Source organism: Callithrix jacchus, chromosome 4, assembly GCF_049354715.1.
Source record: "Callithrix jacchus isolate 240 chromosome 4, calJac240_pri, whole genome shotgun sequence".
Taxonomy (NCBI): Eukaryota; Metazoa; Chordata; class Mammalia; order Primates; family Cebidae; genus Callithrix; species Callithrix jacchus.
In genome coordinates, this window is record NC_133505.1 from 139,921,491 (window position 1) to 139,940,527 (window position 19,037).

The 19,037-nt window shown below is 38.0% G+C and overlaps 1 protein-coding gene across 17 annotated transcripts in view; it reads left to right on the top strand.

Moving 5' to 3' along the window:
* The window catches only part of EYA4 (EYA transcriptional coactivator and phosphatase 4), a 282,025-nt gene that overhangs the window by 18,576 nt on the left and 244,412 nt on the right, over positions 1-19,037 (top strand). For all 17 annotated transcript variants that reach the window (XM_078370801.1, XM_078370804.1, XM_078370803.1 and 14 more), the window contains one exon: positions 16,247-16,344. In XM_078370801.1, the coding sequence (XP_078226927.1) occupies positions 16,312-16,344 (33 nt within the window). In that variant the 5' untranslated portion in view covers positions 16,247-16,311. The remainder of the gene's footprint in view (positions 1-16,246; positions 16,345-19,037) is intronic.

The window sequence follows — 19,037 nt, forward strand, 5'->3', positions numbered from 1 at the left end:
CAATTTATAATTGAGTGATTTAAAATAATGACGCTCTGTGACCTAGTTTATATCTGCCTTCCATTTAATGTATTTCTTAAGCAATTATGCTTTTGTGGCTGACTGAATTCCCTCATAATTCCCTGTTGGGAAACAAAGAGTTTTTTAAAATTAAAGATATGATCTTGTTAACCGGGGCACTGTACTTAACTTGAGAAAAAAAGATTAGGAGTGACATGAATGATAGCATATTCCTAATGTCTAACAGCCTGCCATACATGTGAAAGCAGGGTTCAGTTTATGGTTTGTGGCTCCAGTGGGCAGGCCAGAAAGTAGAAGTTTTGAGGAAAAGTAGATTGTTAAACTAATATATAAGGAAGAATTGAAATAAAGAACAGGTGGTCTATTCACTGGAGCTAAGAAGGTTCAAGTATACCTACAGACTCATGTGATCAGCCTGTAAATAAATCTCACCCATTTCTATCTTCTTCATAATCCCAAGACAAAGAAATAGATTTGTATCAATTCTCTCTTGTTTTCTTTTTCTATATCTCTTAATAGCTCTCTCTCCGAATTTGCCCATAAAGTCAGGACACATAGCAGCGAAGCACAACATTCAGTTGAATCAAAATACCAAATTTATTTGATGCATTATTTTCTGAATTCTTACAACTTCAGCCCTTTTAAAAGACTTTGGATTTTTGGAAGCTATGAGGGCAGCTTTTGGTAAAGGTGGCTCTACTTTTAATTCAGTTGTAGAATCAGTGGAGTGATTTTTATACTCAAATGCTGCAGGGGAATTTATTCCCTGTAGAGGAAAAAGAATATTCAAACTTTCCTGGATGTCTCAATGAAAAATCTGGATCAATAAAATTATCCTCAAGTGTCCCCAGTTTAAGGAAGGCAAACAGCATTGTATTTAATTACATTCTTTATTAGTATTCACTATGGATACAATTCAAATCAGTACTTGGCATTAGGTGAATTATTTACTGCTATATTAGGTATCTTTCATGTTTAGTTTGTTGTATTTGGGACTCCTCCCTTCCCATAATAAAAAATTGTGACTCACAGTTATCACGCCTTGATTCTTGAGAAATTGATGTTATAGAAAAGTTGTTTGGAAAAGATATAATTGTGTTTTTGTTGTCATTATTTCCTTTTATGGGGATGGGAACTTACTTCCTGAGATTTACCAGATTTACCTTCTGGTTCACAAATCATTTCTTTAGATGCATCTAATTTTCTGTTTAATTAGTTCATTTGTTTCTTGTAAAAAAATTTAGTGAATATATTTTTTAAAACATTTTTATAGTTCTCTTCCTGATTTGCATATGTATTTGGTGTGTGTGTGTGTCTTTTCAATTATATTTTTATTTCTTTTGTATCTGTTTTAAGTTTACTTATCTAATTTTTTCCACATTGCTCTGTAATCTCACATTCTTTGATTTCTAATTTGTTGTAGCTGCTCTCTACTGTGTTTTGTTTCTTTATGTAGCTTATATATGCTGCAGGGGAATATATATATATAAGCTACATAAAGAAACAAAACACAGTAGAGAGCAGCTTATATATATATATATATATATATATATATATATATATATAAGCATAAAGATATATATATATCTTTTTGAAATGGAGTCTCACTCTGTTGCCTAGGATGGAGTGTAGTGCCATGATCTTGGCTCACTGCCACCTCTGCCTCCTGGGTTCAAGCGATTCTCCTGCCTCAGCCTCCCAAGTAGCTGAGATTACAGGCATCTGCCACCATGCCCAGCTAATTTTTTTTTTTTTTTTTGAGATGGAGTTTCACTCTTGTTACCCAGGCTGGAGTGCAATGACGCGATCTCGGCTCACCGCAACCTCTGCCTCCTGGGTTCAGGCAATTCTCCTGCCTCAGCCTCCTGAGTAGCTAGGATTACAGGCACGTGCCACCATGTCCAGCTAACTTTTTGTATTTTTAGTAGAGACAGGGTTTCACCATGTTAGCTGGGCTGGCCTCGAACTCCTGACCTCATGTGATCTGCCTGCCTGAGCCTCCCAATGTGCTGGGATTGCAGACATGAGCCACAACGCCTGGTCTGTAGTTTGTAATTTTTGGTGGATTTCTCTCTCAAAATTGTACTCTATGGAGCAATTTCACATTTGCTTCCCTTGGAATCTAGGGATTTCAAACCTCTAGGTCAGTCTTGATTTTATTTTTTTGGCTTGAGGTTTTCATACCACAGATGCAGTAAACATTTAGAATTTACATTTCTGCAATGCTGAAGTTTCGATTTATCTCACTCAAGCAATTATTTTCTTTCATTCTCTTCCCAAAGACTTCATCATAGTACAGGCTTCTTTGCTAAGTCTGATGGTGGGCCGAGTTTTTCTAGCCCTCCTCCAATAAATGAGACAAAACTTTTAGGACACCCTCCTCTGTGGATTGCCTCTTGCTTTTGCTTCCTGTCTATTGCCATAAATGAAAATAATGACAACAAAACAATAACAACACAAACATAAACATACCTTTTCCTCTTAACTTTTCCATATCATCAATTTCTCATAAATTAATATGTGACACCTGAAAGTCATATTTGTCTTATCAGTTATATTCACATAGTTCCTTTGTCTTACTGATGGGTCTCTCATATTACCCTCATACCCACCTTTTCTCCAGGCTTTTTTACTGCCCATGTCAGTCTGTATTCTCTTGGCTTCTCACTTGGAGCATCACAATAGCCTTTAAGTCGCCCCTTAACTCCACTTACTGTTCATCTTGTTTGTCAGAAATCTGAAGTAGATGTGTTGTTGCAGTGATATCACATGTGCCATTCTTTTTTAGGGTTTTAAGGCTTTTAAGATTATCAAAATATTGTAATAACCAATCGTCTTTGTTGTATTTTGTCCTTATTCTCCTGCTTATGCCAACTTAAAATTTCTTAGCATCCCGTGAACACTGAATGCTCATGCTTTCCTGTTCCCTTCTCTTTCACATATCCATCTATTATTGTTTATTGATCATATCAGTCTCAACACTACAGGCACCAGTCACAACTTTGATGTTATACAGAATGACAACTAAAAGGTAACAAATGGTAATGACTTAATCGAGGTGTTGTTAATTTGTACACGCTTCGCTGAGTTTAGAGAATTGGTAATTGGACATCGCTGGAAATTAATATGATACTCTTAGTTGAGCAGGGTTAAAAATAATTACATTCATTTAAGGAATTGCAGATACTACTCTACTATACAGCAAAGAATGTTAAAATGTTTTAACTCGGTATATGAAGAGCAACATATAAAAATAGGTTTTCTTCTACTCTCACTGGTAAGCAAAGTGGTTTATATATTTGAAATATGTTTTCGTTTAATCATAACAAAATATAATACAAATATTATTAAAAACCCCATTTTATGGATGAAGACAGTGATATTTAGAGATATTAATTAACTTTTCCAAGATCATACAGTTTTTCACCCCATAGTAAAAGCAAGGGTTCACAAGCTGATCTATTTCATTCCAATCTTTACTTGGAATAACTAAACTTACATTCCCACTAGTAAAATGATCGTTTACATCTCTAGGGTTTGGAGAGTTCAGTGCTAAACTTGGGAGATCTATTCTTAAATTCTCTCAAAGTGCAACACATTTTCCTCAGGAGGAGCATAAAGTCATTAGATGTGTGTTAAGCAGTATATACAGTCCTATAGTCTTCATCAAAAAAGGTTTTCAGGTTACACAGAAGAGAGATTTATGGCTGAGAAAAAAGGAAGATTGCTTCTAAGAAAGGCTTTACATATATTCTTTTCTGGCAGGCTATAGGAGAGCCAGCTAGATGAACCATTACAGTGTGTACAAAATGCTCAGCAGAATAATTTCTCAGTACTGGTAGGGAAGAGCAATAGGAGTAATATAAGAGAAGGAAAGTTGGCCTGCAGAGTCTGCCTTAGTATCTCTAGGGGTGATGAGGTTGCTTGGGCTAAGAATTCTTTCACATGTCTTCCTGGGACAGTTTACTCAATTACTTCGGCATTTTCTAGGCTATCTAAACAATCAACACCAATTAGCAAACACAAACAAAATAGAACACCTTGTTTGGACCTGCTTATCAGAAATCAAGTTATGATAATTTATAATTCCAGGAAAACTTGCCATCAAATGAACTTACGACAAATGACTCAAATGATTATCACAAAATGGAGCTTGTTGCAATCTTTTAGCATGAGAAGTACGAACCCCAGTATCATTTTTAAAACATTTTGAGTTAAATGGTTACCGTTTTGCAAAGTCCATGTTCTATCTTTATAGACTGTTCAAAAATAGCTCAGCATCTAGTTTGTAGGTTGGCTCCATTTAAGGAGCTTGAAGTCAGGCAAGGTGCTCATTACTATTCACCCAGATCTGTTTCTTGGACACCTCAGCTGTTTTTCTTTTCTGCAGCCAGGGAGGAGAGTCATGTGCAGGGTCCAAGAATGTGCATCTCCATGTCTCTGAACAGTTGGCCATAGAATTGGAGCTAGGTGTTCTTTGTTTGTGCCATTGGCTTTTCTCTCTGGCATGCCTCCCGGGTGGTTGAAGCCAGCTAGTGCCTGATCCAGCTTCACAGACCCAGTAATGAAATTTGGAGGGCAGAATAGGTAACTAGATGCACAAGAACTGTGAAGCAATGCCCTTCTGGACAGTTGATCACAGCTATAACTTCCCAATAATGTAACAGGAATATAAAGTGTTAGACTTCCTATACCATTGCAGTATAAAGAAGAGAATTTAATTGAAGTTCGTGTGGACAGCTCAGGAAATGCAAGGAGGGGCTGGACAACTAAAAAGCAGGAAAAGCAGAGAAACAGTGGGACTTCAGGAGTAACAAGATTCAGGTACTTAAATTCTGCCAGGACTTTCTTGTCATCCTCATTTTTGCTCTTTCTCGATCAGTTCTCTTCTATCTTTCCCTACAGACCAGCTTTTTTCCACATGGATGTGAAAAGTTTCCAAGTTTTATATCCTAGAGTTTTTGACACTGACAGAGGACTACTAGCCTGATATTTTCCCAGGCTCATATCCTAAGGAAGATGAATCATTAGATACAAGTGATTTGGTGTAACAAGAAGACTTGCAGACCATACCTAATGGGTTAAGCTGAATATGCATCTGTGAGATGGATATATGTTGTGTGTATATAATATACCTGTAAGCAAAACTTAATATTGTACAAGATATGCCTCTGAAAATTTACTTGCAGTTTGAAAATCTGGAAGCCAAACAGTAGGATGTTGATAGGGTAGTGGTGCTTCCCGTGGCCCAGGCAACTCTGCACAGGTACAGAGATTCTTGAAAGCCCCACCCAGGTTAGAAAGGGTCTGTTTCAGAGGTCATGAGTAAGACTATTCAGGCACCTATTTCCCCATCCCAGGGTCTGTACATGGGCTGGAATGAAAGTTTTAGGAGCTGTAATTTAAAAATCTCTTCCCAAGGGTATACCCAGGGATTTGAAGCAGTGGGGAATATACTCCTCCACTTTCCATTTCTTCCCTTTTCACTGCAGCAAGAGGCAAATATAGCCCTCAGCCGTGCTTGTACCCTCACAGGAGACTCATGTACAGGTCCCGGCCTCTGGCTGCAGGACAATGTGAGGCTCGTGATAGGGCGAGAGAATGGTGATGACAGTGGAACAGGACTGGGGTAGAAGAAAGAGGAATCGTCTCCAGAACTCCTGCTTGGGACAGCGGCCTCAGGGAGCAAAACACCCCTGGAGCCCCTTTAAGGGGCCTTTTGGCAGAAATGTACTTCTGCTAGACACTGCCATGGCTGCAGGTAGGACTTAAAGAATTTCTGTTTTCTCCTAAGGACAGGGTAAAGCTCTGCATTGTTTTAAGACACTACAGTCAGATCTATATTTTGGAACCATCACTCTGGTTGCACTGTGAACAGTGGCATCCAGGGAGCAGGACTGGAGGGCAGGAGACCACTGCAAGGCTGCTGCTCCAGCTAAAGCAAGGGACAATGGTGGCCGAACTCCCACAGTGGCAGTAAGGAGAGAGAGGAGGGATTTGGCAAACTCTTGGAGGTATTGATAGGACTTGGTGATATATTGAATGTGGAGAGCAAATGGGCAGGGTGTCAGTGAGTAAGCCTAGGTGACTGGCTAAGACTGTGCCGTCTGTGTACATAATCCAGAGGGCTAGTATTCCCATGTGCAGCATCAATCATCATTCCATGCCAGCCATGGTGTGGAGCTGAGATCTGTCTCCTCCACATTTATGTTTCTTTAGTTGGAGCAAAGCATGCCTGGACAACCTAGTTGTTTTACTTTCTAGAAGAGAGAGGGTCTCCACTCTGTCACTTAGGAGGAGGACAGTGATCATAGTTCACTGCAGCCTTGAACTTCTGACTTCAAGTGATCAGAGGATTACGTCTACATTGCAGAATCTATACAAACTTCTCAAACCTCCTTCAGCATCTCATTCCTTACGGGACCTTGCAGTCTCTCTCAACTGGATGGGGCCATGGTGCCTCATTCCATTTCTGAGAATTGTCTTAAAACTTTATATAGAAATTTGATATTATGTATTTAAATGAGAAGAAATGTTGAATTTTTAATTCTGATTTTCTAAGACAAGAGTTTATAGCTCACTTCTAGCAGAGTTAAAGAAAAGGATATGATGAATGGTCCATATATGGAAAACTTAACTGCAGAAGAAGTAATCTAATACGGAATGGGTGAGGGTGCTACAGGTTGGTGCACAAATAATTGTGGTTTTTGCTATTACTTTCAATGGCAAAACTGCATTTACTTTTGAACCAACCTAATAATACTGTTTGAAATTCACCTTCTCCGGAGTAACAGCCTTGAGATAGAGCAGGAACTAGATTATTGGCTCATAAAACAGCATGAGGCTACTGTTATTCCTTAATCTTATATCTTTATTATGAGGTAATGCTTCTCTTACTTGATTTGGAGAATATTCTCATCTTTTTCTCATATATTTGTGAAAACAAAATGTAAAAGGATTTAACATAACAACCATTGCTAAATTATGATGTAAAATAATACTGTGTCCGCAATTAGCCTAGGTAGTTTTACTTGGTTTAATAATATAAAATCACTAGGCTCATAATATTTTAGTACCTTAGTGTGATTGGCCAAGAAAAAAAATTTATGTTGCCATAAAAAATCAAACTAAGTAACAATTAATCTAAATTTCAAGGAAATATAAAGCAAAGTATTATGTTGTAACATGAAACATTAGTGTAAATACCTCCCCAGCAGTTCATGAAATAGATTCTAAACTGGCAGTTAACAAAGAAAGTCTAGTTTTAGCTTACTCTTCTTATGCTCCAATATCTTTCCTGAAGTCTTATTTAATTTCACTTGAGTTAACAACAGTACTCTGAGATGGTGGTACGTTGGAAAATTATCACTTCTTTCCTGACAATCAGTATCCTTAATTTAATTCTTATATATGCTTTCTGGAAACATTACATTTATACTTTGATGACATCTTAAAAATAATTTCATTGAAGGGAGAAACCCTAAAATAATAATAATAATAATAATTTCAATGTGATAATTGTACACATGCGGTGAGTAAATTGTGTCCCCTAAACGATACATTTAGGTCCTAATCTCTGTAGTGGGAATGTGATCTCATTTGGACACAGGGTCTTTGCAGGTGTAATCAAGTTAAAATGCGATTTTACTGGATTAGGATGGGTCCTAATACAATGACTGCTGAACTTAAGAGGAAAACTTGTACAGAGACATACACACACACAAAAGAAGTCCATGCGACATTAGGCAGGGAGAACATCATGTAACAATGAAGGCAGAGATTGGAGTGATGCATCTATGAGCCAGGGTTGGTCAGCAACTCCCAGAAGCCGAGAGAGAAAAAGGATTCTTCCCTAGGATCTCCAGAGTGAGCATAGGTCTGCCAGCACCTTGATTTAGGACTTCTTGCCTCCAGAACTGTTAGAATACATTTCTGTTGTTCTAAGCCAGCCAGGTTGTGGTACTTTGTTAAAGGAGTCCTAGGAAACTAATGCAACATGCTATGCTGTAAATAAACAGTAGTTCCAATTGGTATAAATAATAATTGTAAGTATATTTCATTATTAGGTCAGGGTAAGTAGGACATTACCTGGTAGAGCTAATTCTCAATATTGTATTTTCTGAAAAGTTAAAATATTCCAGATCCGTAAATAATACTTTTTTTAAAGTTTCTACTTTTGTTGTTCTAAGACAAAGTAAAAGTTAAAATGGAGTCAGCTATGTACCTGAAAAATGTAAAAAAGGGAAGAAAAATCTTTCAGGAAAGAATTTTGCTAAAATGGTTATATATTTGAGACAGAATTTTAAAAACTTGAATCATCTGGCTGTTTACTCCATTTTTTTGTTTACATTATCAGATACATTATGATTTCATCTGTCATTAATTGTATGTTTCATTTAATCAATATTTATTAAACAACTAAAATTCGCTAGGCATCGAGCTAGGTACTATAGATAGGTAAATAAGACAAACATTCCCTTCCCTTAAAGAGATTATTTTGGCATGAAATTTAATCTGTAGAAGTGAAAGAGGCCACTTGCAGAGTCTATTTTGAAAATTCATTTTCACTTTCTTGATCTGTGAAATCATCTTAGCATTATTTGGTTTTATTTTGTGCTTTTGTATTATAGTGGAGAAAAACAAAATTTTACTTACTGAGCAGACAACCTAAACTCAATGCGTAATTAAAGTATATGAAGCCAAAAATATAATTCTTTAAGAAAATTTTTTTAGTGTTTCCCATTAATCAGTACCCAAATACGTTCTTAATTGTGCATCAGTGTTTAATCACCTAATTCACAATCAACAATTTTTACTTTTCCACATTTTTTTTTTTTTTTTTTTAACACAGAGTCTCACTCTGTTGTATCCAGGCTGGAGTGTAGTGGCACGATCTTGGCTCACTGCATCCTCCACCTCCTGGGTTCAAGTGATTCTCCTGCCCTAGGAGAGGCAGGAGTAGCTGGGATTACAGGTGCCTGCCACCATGCCCAGCTAATTTTTTGTATTTTTAGTAGAGACAGGGTTTCACCATGTTGCTCAAGCTGGTCTCAAACTCCTAACCTCAGGTGATCTGCCTGTCTCAGCCTCCCAAAGTGTTACAGGCATGAGCCACCATGCATGGCCCCACATCATTTTTATAATTACTTTTCTGATAATTAAATGATATTATACAATTGATCATAATTTGTTTAATAAATCCACTACAAAGATGAGGCTGTATCTAGTTTTCATTGTCATGACTTATTCTGTATCTGTATTTTGCGGCTTTTTTTTTGGGGGGGGGAGTTTACTCCTTAGGAAAATTAATAGTGGATAAAAGACCTTAAGCATATTTATAGCTTTTAAAGTACAGATATGGATTGCTTTCTAAAAATATTAGAAAACTTAACATTGTTACTAGCAAATGGATGAAGACACGGTGTTCACAGTGTCCTTTCTGATATTATTATCAATATATAAACAGGGCATTGAATATGTATACAATAATCCAAGAAATGTGTACTCGTTGCTCAGATTTACATATTTCAGTAACTGTGAAAGGGAATTTTTCCATATGTTCTTTTATCATTTACATTTTCTTATAATGAATTGTGTTCTCCCATTCTTTCCTAATCATTTAATGGGCATTTAAATTTTTCCTCACTAATTTTTATGTCCTCAGTAAGTGTATATGTAGTCATATTTATTTACTGAAGATATTTTCCATAATCTATTGTATCCTTTTTCTTTTGGGGCTGTTTTTCTTCATTCAGAAAGGTTTTACTTTGTTTTGTTTATAAAGGCAATCAGTTGTCTGGTCTCTTTGCAAGGCAACACAATACTTTTGCCATTTATCTAATCTATGTATCTGTCAGAATAAAAAGGAACATCAAATTTTCCTTTTAAAGAGAGCATTTGGCTAGTTTGTTATCAAGGTGGTGAGGAGAAAATGGCTCTTAAGGAGGTGGTCAACCACAATTCAGTCTGGGAGAATAGAGGGGTTGACATGAGGTGGGCAGGTATCGAGTCTTGGGCAGGTCAGCGCCCGCTGGCCAGTGACCAGCACTTACTATTTGCATGCATCACTTCTAAGGTGAACCTGAGCCAGGGTCGTCTTGGTCACTTGGGCCAGTGGACAGTGCACAGGACCAAGGATCGATAGGTCAGCAAGAAAGAACAAACAAAAAAGGGATCAGTAGGAATCAGGACCAGGCTGAGAGACTCAGATTTGAGGGGAGGAACCAGTCCATCAGCAGGAAAACAGGGAGAGTGGGAGGAGAAGGTGGGGGTGTGAGCTAAGAGGGAAAAAAACTGGGCTTTTCCATTATGGTTTCTCAGACTCCACATCCAATGCTGTCCCAACACAAAACACCACCTTAAATCTGTAACTCTCTGCCTGCTTATCCTCCTGAATTCAAATGTGTACTGCAGGTCAGGCATAGTGGCTCATGCCTCTAATCCCAGCCCTTTGGGAGGCTGAGGCAGGTGGATCACCTGAGGCCAGGGGTTTGAGAGCAGCCTGGCCAACATGGTGAGACCCTGTCTCTACTAAAAATGCAAAAATTACCCAGGCATGATGGCTGTCTCCTGTAGTCCCAGATACACGGGAGGCTAAATCAGGAGAATCGCTTGAACTCGGGAGGCAGAGGTTGCAGTGAGCTGAGACTGTTGCACTGCTCTTCAACCTGGACGACAAAGGGAGACTCCATCTCAAACAAACAAACAAAAAACCCTCAAATGTGACTGCATCACCTTTCAGTGTGCTTAATAGTCCACCATATCCTATATACTCCCCCCTTCCCTTTTCATATGCGGTTTAAAATGGTGCTTTTCTTCAAAATGACGCTTTCCTAGTTTTGGAGCATTTTAAATCAAGACCTCACTGAAACTGTCGCATTATATACATATGTTATTGTTATCATTTTCTGACTTTGAACTGAAAAACATACCTTTGATCTGTGTCTCTGTTTATATATGAATAAAACATTTTGCAATTTACATTCTAAATTTTTCTTGTAATTTTTAAAACATCTTGTAATCTAATAAAAAAATAATATGTTATTTTGGAAAATACTGCAAAGCATTAAAGAAATTGAAGAAATTAAGACCATGCCTACTTGGATGCAGTAGGGAATATGTGACTGCATATATGTAAAACTGAGAAGAACATCTGCTGATATTGAATATTCAGAAAACTGAATTGGCATCTGTATTAGTCAGGGTTCTCTAGAGGGACAGAACTAATAGGATACTGTATGTGTATATATATAAATGTCATATATATAATATATATTATATAACATATATGTATATATAAATGTCATATATATATAATATATATTATATAACATATATATATATATATATATATATATATATATATAGAGAGAGAGAGAGAGAGAGAGAGAGAGAGAGAGATATTAAGTATTAACTTACATGATCACAGGGTCCCCAATATAGTCTCTCTGCAAGCTGAGGAGCAAGGAGAGCCAGTACAAGTCCCAAAACTGAAGAACTCGGAGTTCAGTGTTTAAGGACAGGAAGCGTCGGCATGGGAGAGGAGACACATGTAGGCTGGGAGGCTGGGCCATTCTCTCTTTTCACATTTTTCTTCCTGCTTTATTTTATTTTATTTTTATTAAGACGGAGTTTCGCTCTTGTTACCCAGGCTGGAGTGCAATGGTGCGATCTCGGCTCACCGCAACCTCCGCCTCCTGGGTTCAGGCAATTCTCCTGCCTCAGCCTCCTGAGTAGCTGGGATTACAGGCACGCGCCACCATGCCCAGCTAATTTTTTATTTGTATTTTTAGTAGAGACAGGGTTTCACCATGTTGACTAGGATGGTCTCGATCTCTTGACCTCATGATCCACCCACCTCGGCCTCCCAAAGTGCTGGGATTACAGGCTTGAGCCACCGCGCCCGGCCAATAAAGATATTTTTTTAGTACAAGTGTATACATACACACATTTTTAACAAAATAAGGAGGAACTACTCATGACAGTTACAGTCCTTGGGGCTGCAGCTGGTCATGTGGTCGTAGCTGGTATTAATGACTACCTTCTTCTACTACCCTTTCTGTATTCCCTTTGCCTTCAGCAAGTACTTCAGCTGGTCGCAGTTTTTTCTTGGTGGAGTGACCCAAACCTTCATTCCTGGGGGGTCTGGGCCATTTGTAGTCCTGCCTGGATGGGGCTATTGTAGTTTCCCATTGACCTTAATCACAGGACATGGTAATACTAAGAGACACCTTAATGGATCTCCTGTATTCCATGCATACTCTTCTTTACCTCCATTGTGGAGTAATAGACTGATTTCAACTATATAGTATGGGTCAGTCACTCCAGCCAACACTGTGACTCCCTTCTTAGCCTGTTGACTTAAAGGTAGGGGGAGCCCAAAGTGTCCAGGTGGCCATCTTACCTTCCAGTTCATTGGAATCATTGTTATGCCTCCTGGTGGCAGTGTTCCTCCTGCTGGAACTAGGACCTCTAGGCCAGCAGAACGTAATTTTGTGGGAACAGGAAGCAAAAATTTTGCTAGTGGCTCATTAGCAGTGATGGTGAGTGGTGCCCCTTCCACTTCCACCCCTTGATTCCTGGACCCATGAATCCTGGCTGTGGGAGAGACAGTACCATATATTGGATGCTGATTCAGAACACACATGGCCTTCTGGAGAACTTCGCCCCAGACTTGCAAAGTATTGTCACCAAGTTGGCGTTGTAATTGTGACTTCAAAAGGCCATTCCACCGTTCTGTCAATTTATCTACTGCAGGATGATGGAGAACATGGTAAGGCTGGTGAATTCCATGAGCATGAGCTCATTGCTGCACTTCTTTAGCCATAAAGTGAATTGTTGGTTAGAGGCAATGCTGTGTGGAATACCATGACAGTGGAAAAGGCATTTCGTGAGTCCATAGATGGTATTCTTGGCAGAAGCATTGCATGCAGAATAGGCAGAACCATATCCAGAGTAAGTGTCTATTCCAGTGAGGATAAACCTTTACCCTTTCCATGATGGAAGAGGTCCAATATAATCAACCTGCCACCAGGTTGGCTGATCCCCCTGAGGAATGGTGCCATATTGAGGGCTCAGCGTTGCTCTCTGCTACTGGCAAATTGGGCACTTAGCAGTGGCCGTAGCCAGGTCAGCCTTGGTGACGGAAGCCCATGTTGCTGAGCCCATGTGTAACTGCCATCCCTACCACCATGGCCATTTTGTTTATGGGCCCATTGGTCGATGATGGGTGGCTGGGGAAAGAGGCTGAGTGGTGTCCATAGAATGGGTCATTCTACCCTATCTTTATTATTTTTTTAATAATGAAGTTATTAAAATCCTCCTCTGCTAAAGTAACCCACTGGTGAATACTCACATGGAGTACAAATATCTTCATGATTTTTCATTACTCAGAGAGGTCCATCCACATACCTCTTCCCCAGATTTATTTGTCACCAGTTTTCCAATCCTGCTTCTTCCAAGTCCCTAACAATCCTGCCAAAAACCATTGGCTACAGCCCATGAATCAGTATATGATCATACATCTGGCCATTTCTCCTTCCATGTAAAGTACATGACCAGGTGCATTGCTTGAAGTTCTGTGAACTGGGAAAATTTCCTTTCTCCACTGTCTTTCAGGGATGTCCTAGAAAGGGGCTGTAGTGCTACAGCTGTCCACTTTCGGGTGGTGCCTGCATATCCTGCAGAACCATTTGTGAACCAGGCCCTAGTCTACTCTTCCTCTGTCGACTGATTATAGGGAACTATCAGAACTCTCCATGAGGACATTGGTGCAGGCTGGGGGAGAGAAGGCGGGGTGGCAGGAGTGGAGTCCATGAACGTTTGAGCCACTTCCTCATGTAACTTACTTGTGCCTGCTTGAACCCAGTCATGTATATACTACTTTCATTTGATGATAGAATGCTTCTATGCATGACCCAGTTTGTGGCTACATGGGTCAGAAAGCTTCCAGTTCTTGATAATCAGCTCAGGTTGCGTGGTGACTTAATGACGCATAGTCAAATCTTCAGTTTCCACCAAAGCCTAGTCATGGGCCAAGAGCTGTCTCTCAAAAGGAGGGTAGTTATCTGCAGAAGGTGGCAGGGCCTTATTCCAAAATCCTAGAAGCCTCTGCTGTGATTCACCTATGGGGGCCTGGCCAAGGCTCTAAACAGCATCCTTATCTGCCACTGACACCTCAAGCACCATTGGATCTGCAGGGTCATATGGCCCAAGTGGCAGGGCAGCTTGCACAGCAGCCTGGACCTGTTGCAGACCCTTCTGTTCTGGACCCCATGCAGTTTTATCCTGTAAAATGAATTATTAGAGGTCTTGGGGCCAAAATGATCTCAACCTATGCTCAAACATTAAATGGGTTAGAAGCCTGGCTCACTGGCATAGAGCCGGGCGTGGAATGTGAGTGACTAGTGGGCCACTTTTTGTAAGCAGAACTGGTACTGTGAGATGAACAGAACGCCAGGTTAAGGCACCCAATGCTGACACTCATCAGACACCCCACTCTCGGTACCAAAATCTGTATTAGTCAGAGTTCTCTAGAGGGACAGAACTAATTATATATATATATATGTGGGAGTTTATTAAGTATTAACTTACATAATGATAAGGTCCCACAATAGGCTGTCTGCAAGCTGAGGAGCAAGGAGAGCCTGTCTGAGTCCCAAAATGGAAGTACTTGGAGTTCAATGTTTGAGGGCAGAAAGCATTCAGCATGGGAGAAAGATGTAGGTTGGGAGGCTGGGCCAGTATCTTTTTCACATTTTTCTGTTTGCTTTATATTCACTGGCAGCTGATTATATTGGGCCCACCACATGAAGGGTGGATCTGCCTTCCCAAGCGCACTGACTCAAATGTTAATCTCTTTTGGCAAAACCCTCACAGGCACACTTGGGATCAATAGTTTGTATCCTTCAATCCAATCAAGTTGACACTCAGTATTAACCATGACAGCATGTGATTCTTTCTTTAGATTGTAATATTCTTTTTTATTTAAATTATATTTTTAGAAATTTTTGATGTCACTAGATATTTCTTGAAATGTGACTTCAATGATTATATCTATGCCTTCAATGATTATGTTCATCTATGATAAACAACTTTATAAATCTAAATATTTTTAATACTCTTTTTCTGTTTTGGAATTAGAATTTGAACACCAGAAATGTATCATTGCAATTTTAATTTGTGTTTCATTTTCTTGTTAATTTGAACACTGTTCTATGATGATTGAACATATTTCTATAGAGTATGTGCCTTTCTATTTGAATTGCAATATGTTAAGAACATCAGCCCATTGTTTTTGATATTTGCACAGGTATTTCTGGATTTTTCTGTGCCTTTCAGTTTCCATTATTGTGTGTGTGCATGTATTTAAAAAGAGAGATCAAGAGAGAGGATTCAGGGTCACTAGTGGGTTTTTGGTGTGTCTTCTATTGCTACTATTATAAAATCCTTATTTAAGTTTAAAAAATGCTTAACTTTAATCCTTATTAAAGTTAAAAAAGCTCTAAGAAAGTTAGACATATATTTTAGAGCTTTGTTTAACTTTTTTTCTTACAGCTTTTTTTTTTTAACTTTAATTCACTTGAAAATATTTTCATGTATGGTGTGGAGTAAAGATATTTTTTGAATAGTTAACCAGTTGTCTCATCATCGTTTACTGACTAATTAATTATCTTTCCCATGTTTATTTGTAATACCTTCTTTAACATATTATCTTTTTAAGGTTGGTCATTTTCTTTATAATATACTTTTTAAAAGTGAAGAATGATTTTTATTCAGAAGAATACCTGATAATTTGGACAAATTTTCCTCTAAGAGAACATTGTCATATTAAAATGCACACTCATTTTTTCAGATGATTTTATGTACTTTTGAAAGTAAACGGTTAATTCAGACTCTTGATTCTTAATCTATGTCTTGATGACATACCTCCCTCAGCAAAACAGTATTAACTGTTTATTGCAGACTGTGTTTATTGCAGACTATGGATATTTTGGTTTATTTACAGGATTCCTGAGTAGCAATTCATGTATCCCACTTTTACCATGACCTTATTTTCAAGATTATTAATTGCATCAGATATGGAGACAATATTAGTTGATTTTCTTCTTGAAGAATGCTCTTACAAATTACTAATTACCATGCTATGTCTTAACATGTTTTTATAATTTTACAAGTGAATATAAAGATAACTTTTTTCCCCTTTGTTTCCATCTTTTTGTTTTAGATAATCGTTTTTACTTGAAGGAAGCTGCTTCTACTTGGGAGTCGCAGGAGAGGTGAGAAAACCACATGGAAGACCCCCAGGATTTAAATGAGCAATCAGTAAGTCTTCATTCTCAGTTTGCTGAAAAAAGTTGTGATAACACTACTGAAAAATCATACTTAAAAGGGATATGTTGTAAGAAGTAAGTTTTCCATTAAATATATTTTTAGATGATTTTCGAATTTTCTTTCAAAGACCATGAAACAGACCTTTGGAGATTTACACTGTTTCTGCATAATGATGATGTCACAATTTGATGTCTTCCTTGATTTCCTACTTGGAAAGCCAGTGGTGGAAAGTCTAGGGCATTGAAATCATGATGCATGTTTTAGATAGTCTAAACTTCCTTTATACACTTCCTTCATTTTACTTCAGATAAGCTGGATATTGTGGAATGTCAGAAGTGTAAAAGGAGACAGTATGTTATTAGCATCATTGTTGCTCATTTTAAGGAGGAAAGAAACCAGAGTTCTCAAGGGCTTTTATTATTTTACTAGATTCATTGCAGGACCAAGAATACACCAGATTGGTGGCAATCCTCTTAAGGTTCTGATTTCCCAAAGGGAAAGGCTCTATGCAGCCTTTTCTCCTAGCTTGTTAGTGGTGTCTCTGTGACAGTAGTTCTTTAGTGTGTGGAACTAGAGGCAATGGGGGGCTTCCCTTACACCCTGACACTTTCACACAACTGAAGTCCTTTGAGCTGTTTTGTGTACAGACAACTAGTGATGTCACAAATAACAAGGTGTGTACTTATTGACTTATTGAGAGTGTGTTCTTCAGACCGATGCTATTCTTTTTTTTTTTTTTTTTTTGCTGCTATTCTTTATTAGCTTGTGTGATTATGACTTGATCTTAGAGTCAAATGTTTCTCCATCAGGCAACTGAGGAAAAGATACTTATATATAATAATGTGGTTCTAGAAAAGGTATATGTGATGAGTTTAATTTTGAGAGGGGTGTATGTTCTGGTGCCATTTGAAGTTAATTTGATTTGCTTTCTAGTGGATATTTTATTTAAAAGAAATCATAGCCCTGCCTTTAATTTGGATAGACATGACCATAGTCTAATTTCATTTTATATCATACTATTTATTTCATATGGCATCATCACAGGAAAAATGTAACAAAAAATTACAAAGTGAAAAAACTATGAAATCTGTCAAATGGTAGTCTAGAATTGTGTGACTTCTTTAGTAAGGTAAACAGAAATGGCCATGGGAAGGCAAGGGCTTTAAAATTTTTAAAAATACTGGCTATTGACTGTAAATATTCACAGCATGAACTCTAGCAAAATAAATGTTAGTCATCATGACTGCTGGAATCAGGTCTGTCTGTGTGACTGTGGTGGGCTTGAAGTTAGTAGTGAATGCTGACAACATCTTAGTGGTGATACTCCATTAGAGTGCTGTTGATCTGAATTTTGTTCTAATACACTGAGGGTCACATACAAGTGTGCATGTATATGCACATGTGTGTATGTATGTATGTATGTATGTGTGTGTGTATGTTAGAGTCTATCTCTGTTTCCAGAGACTGAGGGGTTTCTAGGGACATAGAACTTTCAGTGCTAAAGCAGGCAAAGTTTGGGCAAACCAGGATGGTCAATTCCATTAATTACTCTAGGGTCTATGTATACTCAAGAAAGAATTTTGTTTTCAGTGCAGTTGAGAATATATTTTTATGTTTAACACCAAAGTGAGGTGTTATCAAGATGCTTCACATCACCATTCTCAAAATGAAGCACAGAGCTTGTAAATCAGATATGGTGTCCTTCTAGTGATATTTTAAGGTCATGGAGCTCACTATTTCTTTTTAAAGTATGTTTTTAGAAGTTTCCAGTGATGCTAATGAGCAGTCAGGTGTCAGAACGAGAAATCTAGGGTGACCTTCCTACTCTCTCAGCTTAAACCCATTTGCTGAATTTAAATTTAAAACATGTAGACCAACATATTCATCTCATAAACATGCAAAGAAATGCTTAGAACTGTTACATGACTTGCCCATGTTGGCATGGCTGGTAAGTGGCAGAGTTGGGACTTCACACAGATCTTCTGACTCCAAGTCCAAAGCTCTCTCCGGAACATCAACATGCCTCATTGCTTTTGGGTTATGCATATTGTGGCATCTATAGAAATGTGAAAAAAAAAGAATCAGCCCCTTTATATGTAAATGATTTATCTTTGAATAAAATCCTTAAATTACTCTAAATTTTGTGGAATATATTAATTTCTCAAAATGTTTTGAAAAATGATAGCATTTATTAAGGTACAGAACAAGTAAGGGTGGAATTAAAGTTCATAGATAAAAGAGAATTTACTCATATCACTGCTATTTTATTTCAAGGGGAATTCTTTCTTTGGGTGTAGACATAGCAGTAGGAGTAATTTATGGCACATGTACACTGCATCTAGCATTTTCCATACACTCTCTCCAATTCTTACCAAGTATCCCTGCAATGCAGTTTTTAAGGCCACCATTTTATAAATGAAACTATGATGTAGAGAGTGTCAAGGTCAAACATGTGAATAGCAGAGATTAGAATTAAACCTACTTCTCGCTGGCCCCACAACTTGTAATTAATTTTGCATGATACAACATAATATGGTAGTTAAGGGCATGAGCTATAAAATCAGACTTCCCTGTCACTTAAGTACTTTGTAACCATTGGGAAATTACTTAAACTCTTCCTCCTCTATGGAGTCGAAGGATAAAAAGATGTTTTATGAAGTGCTTGCATATGCCTCATTTAGAGT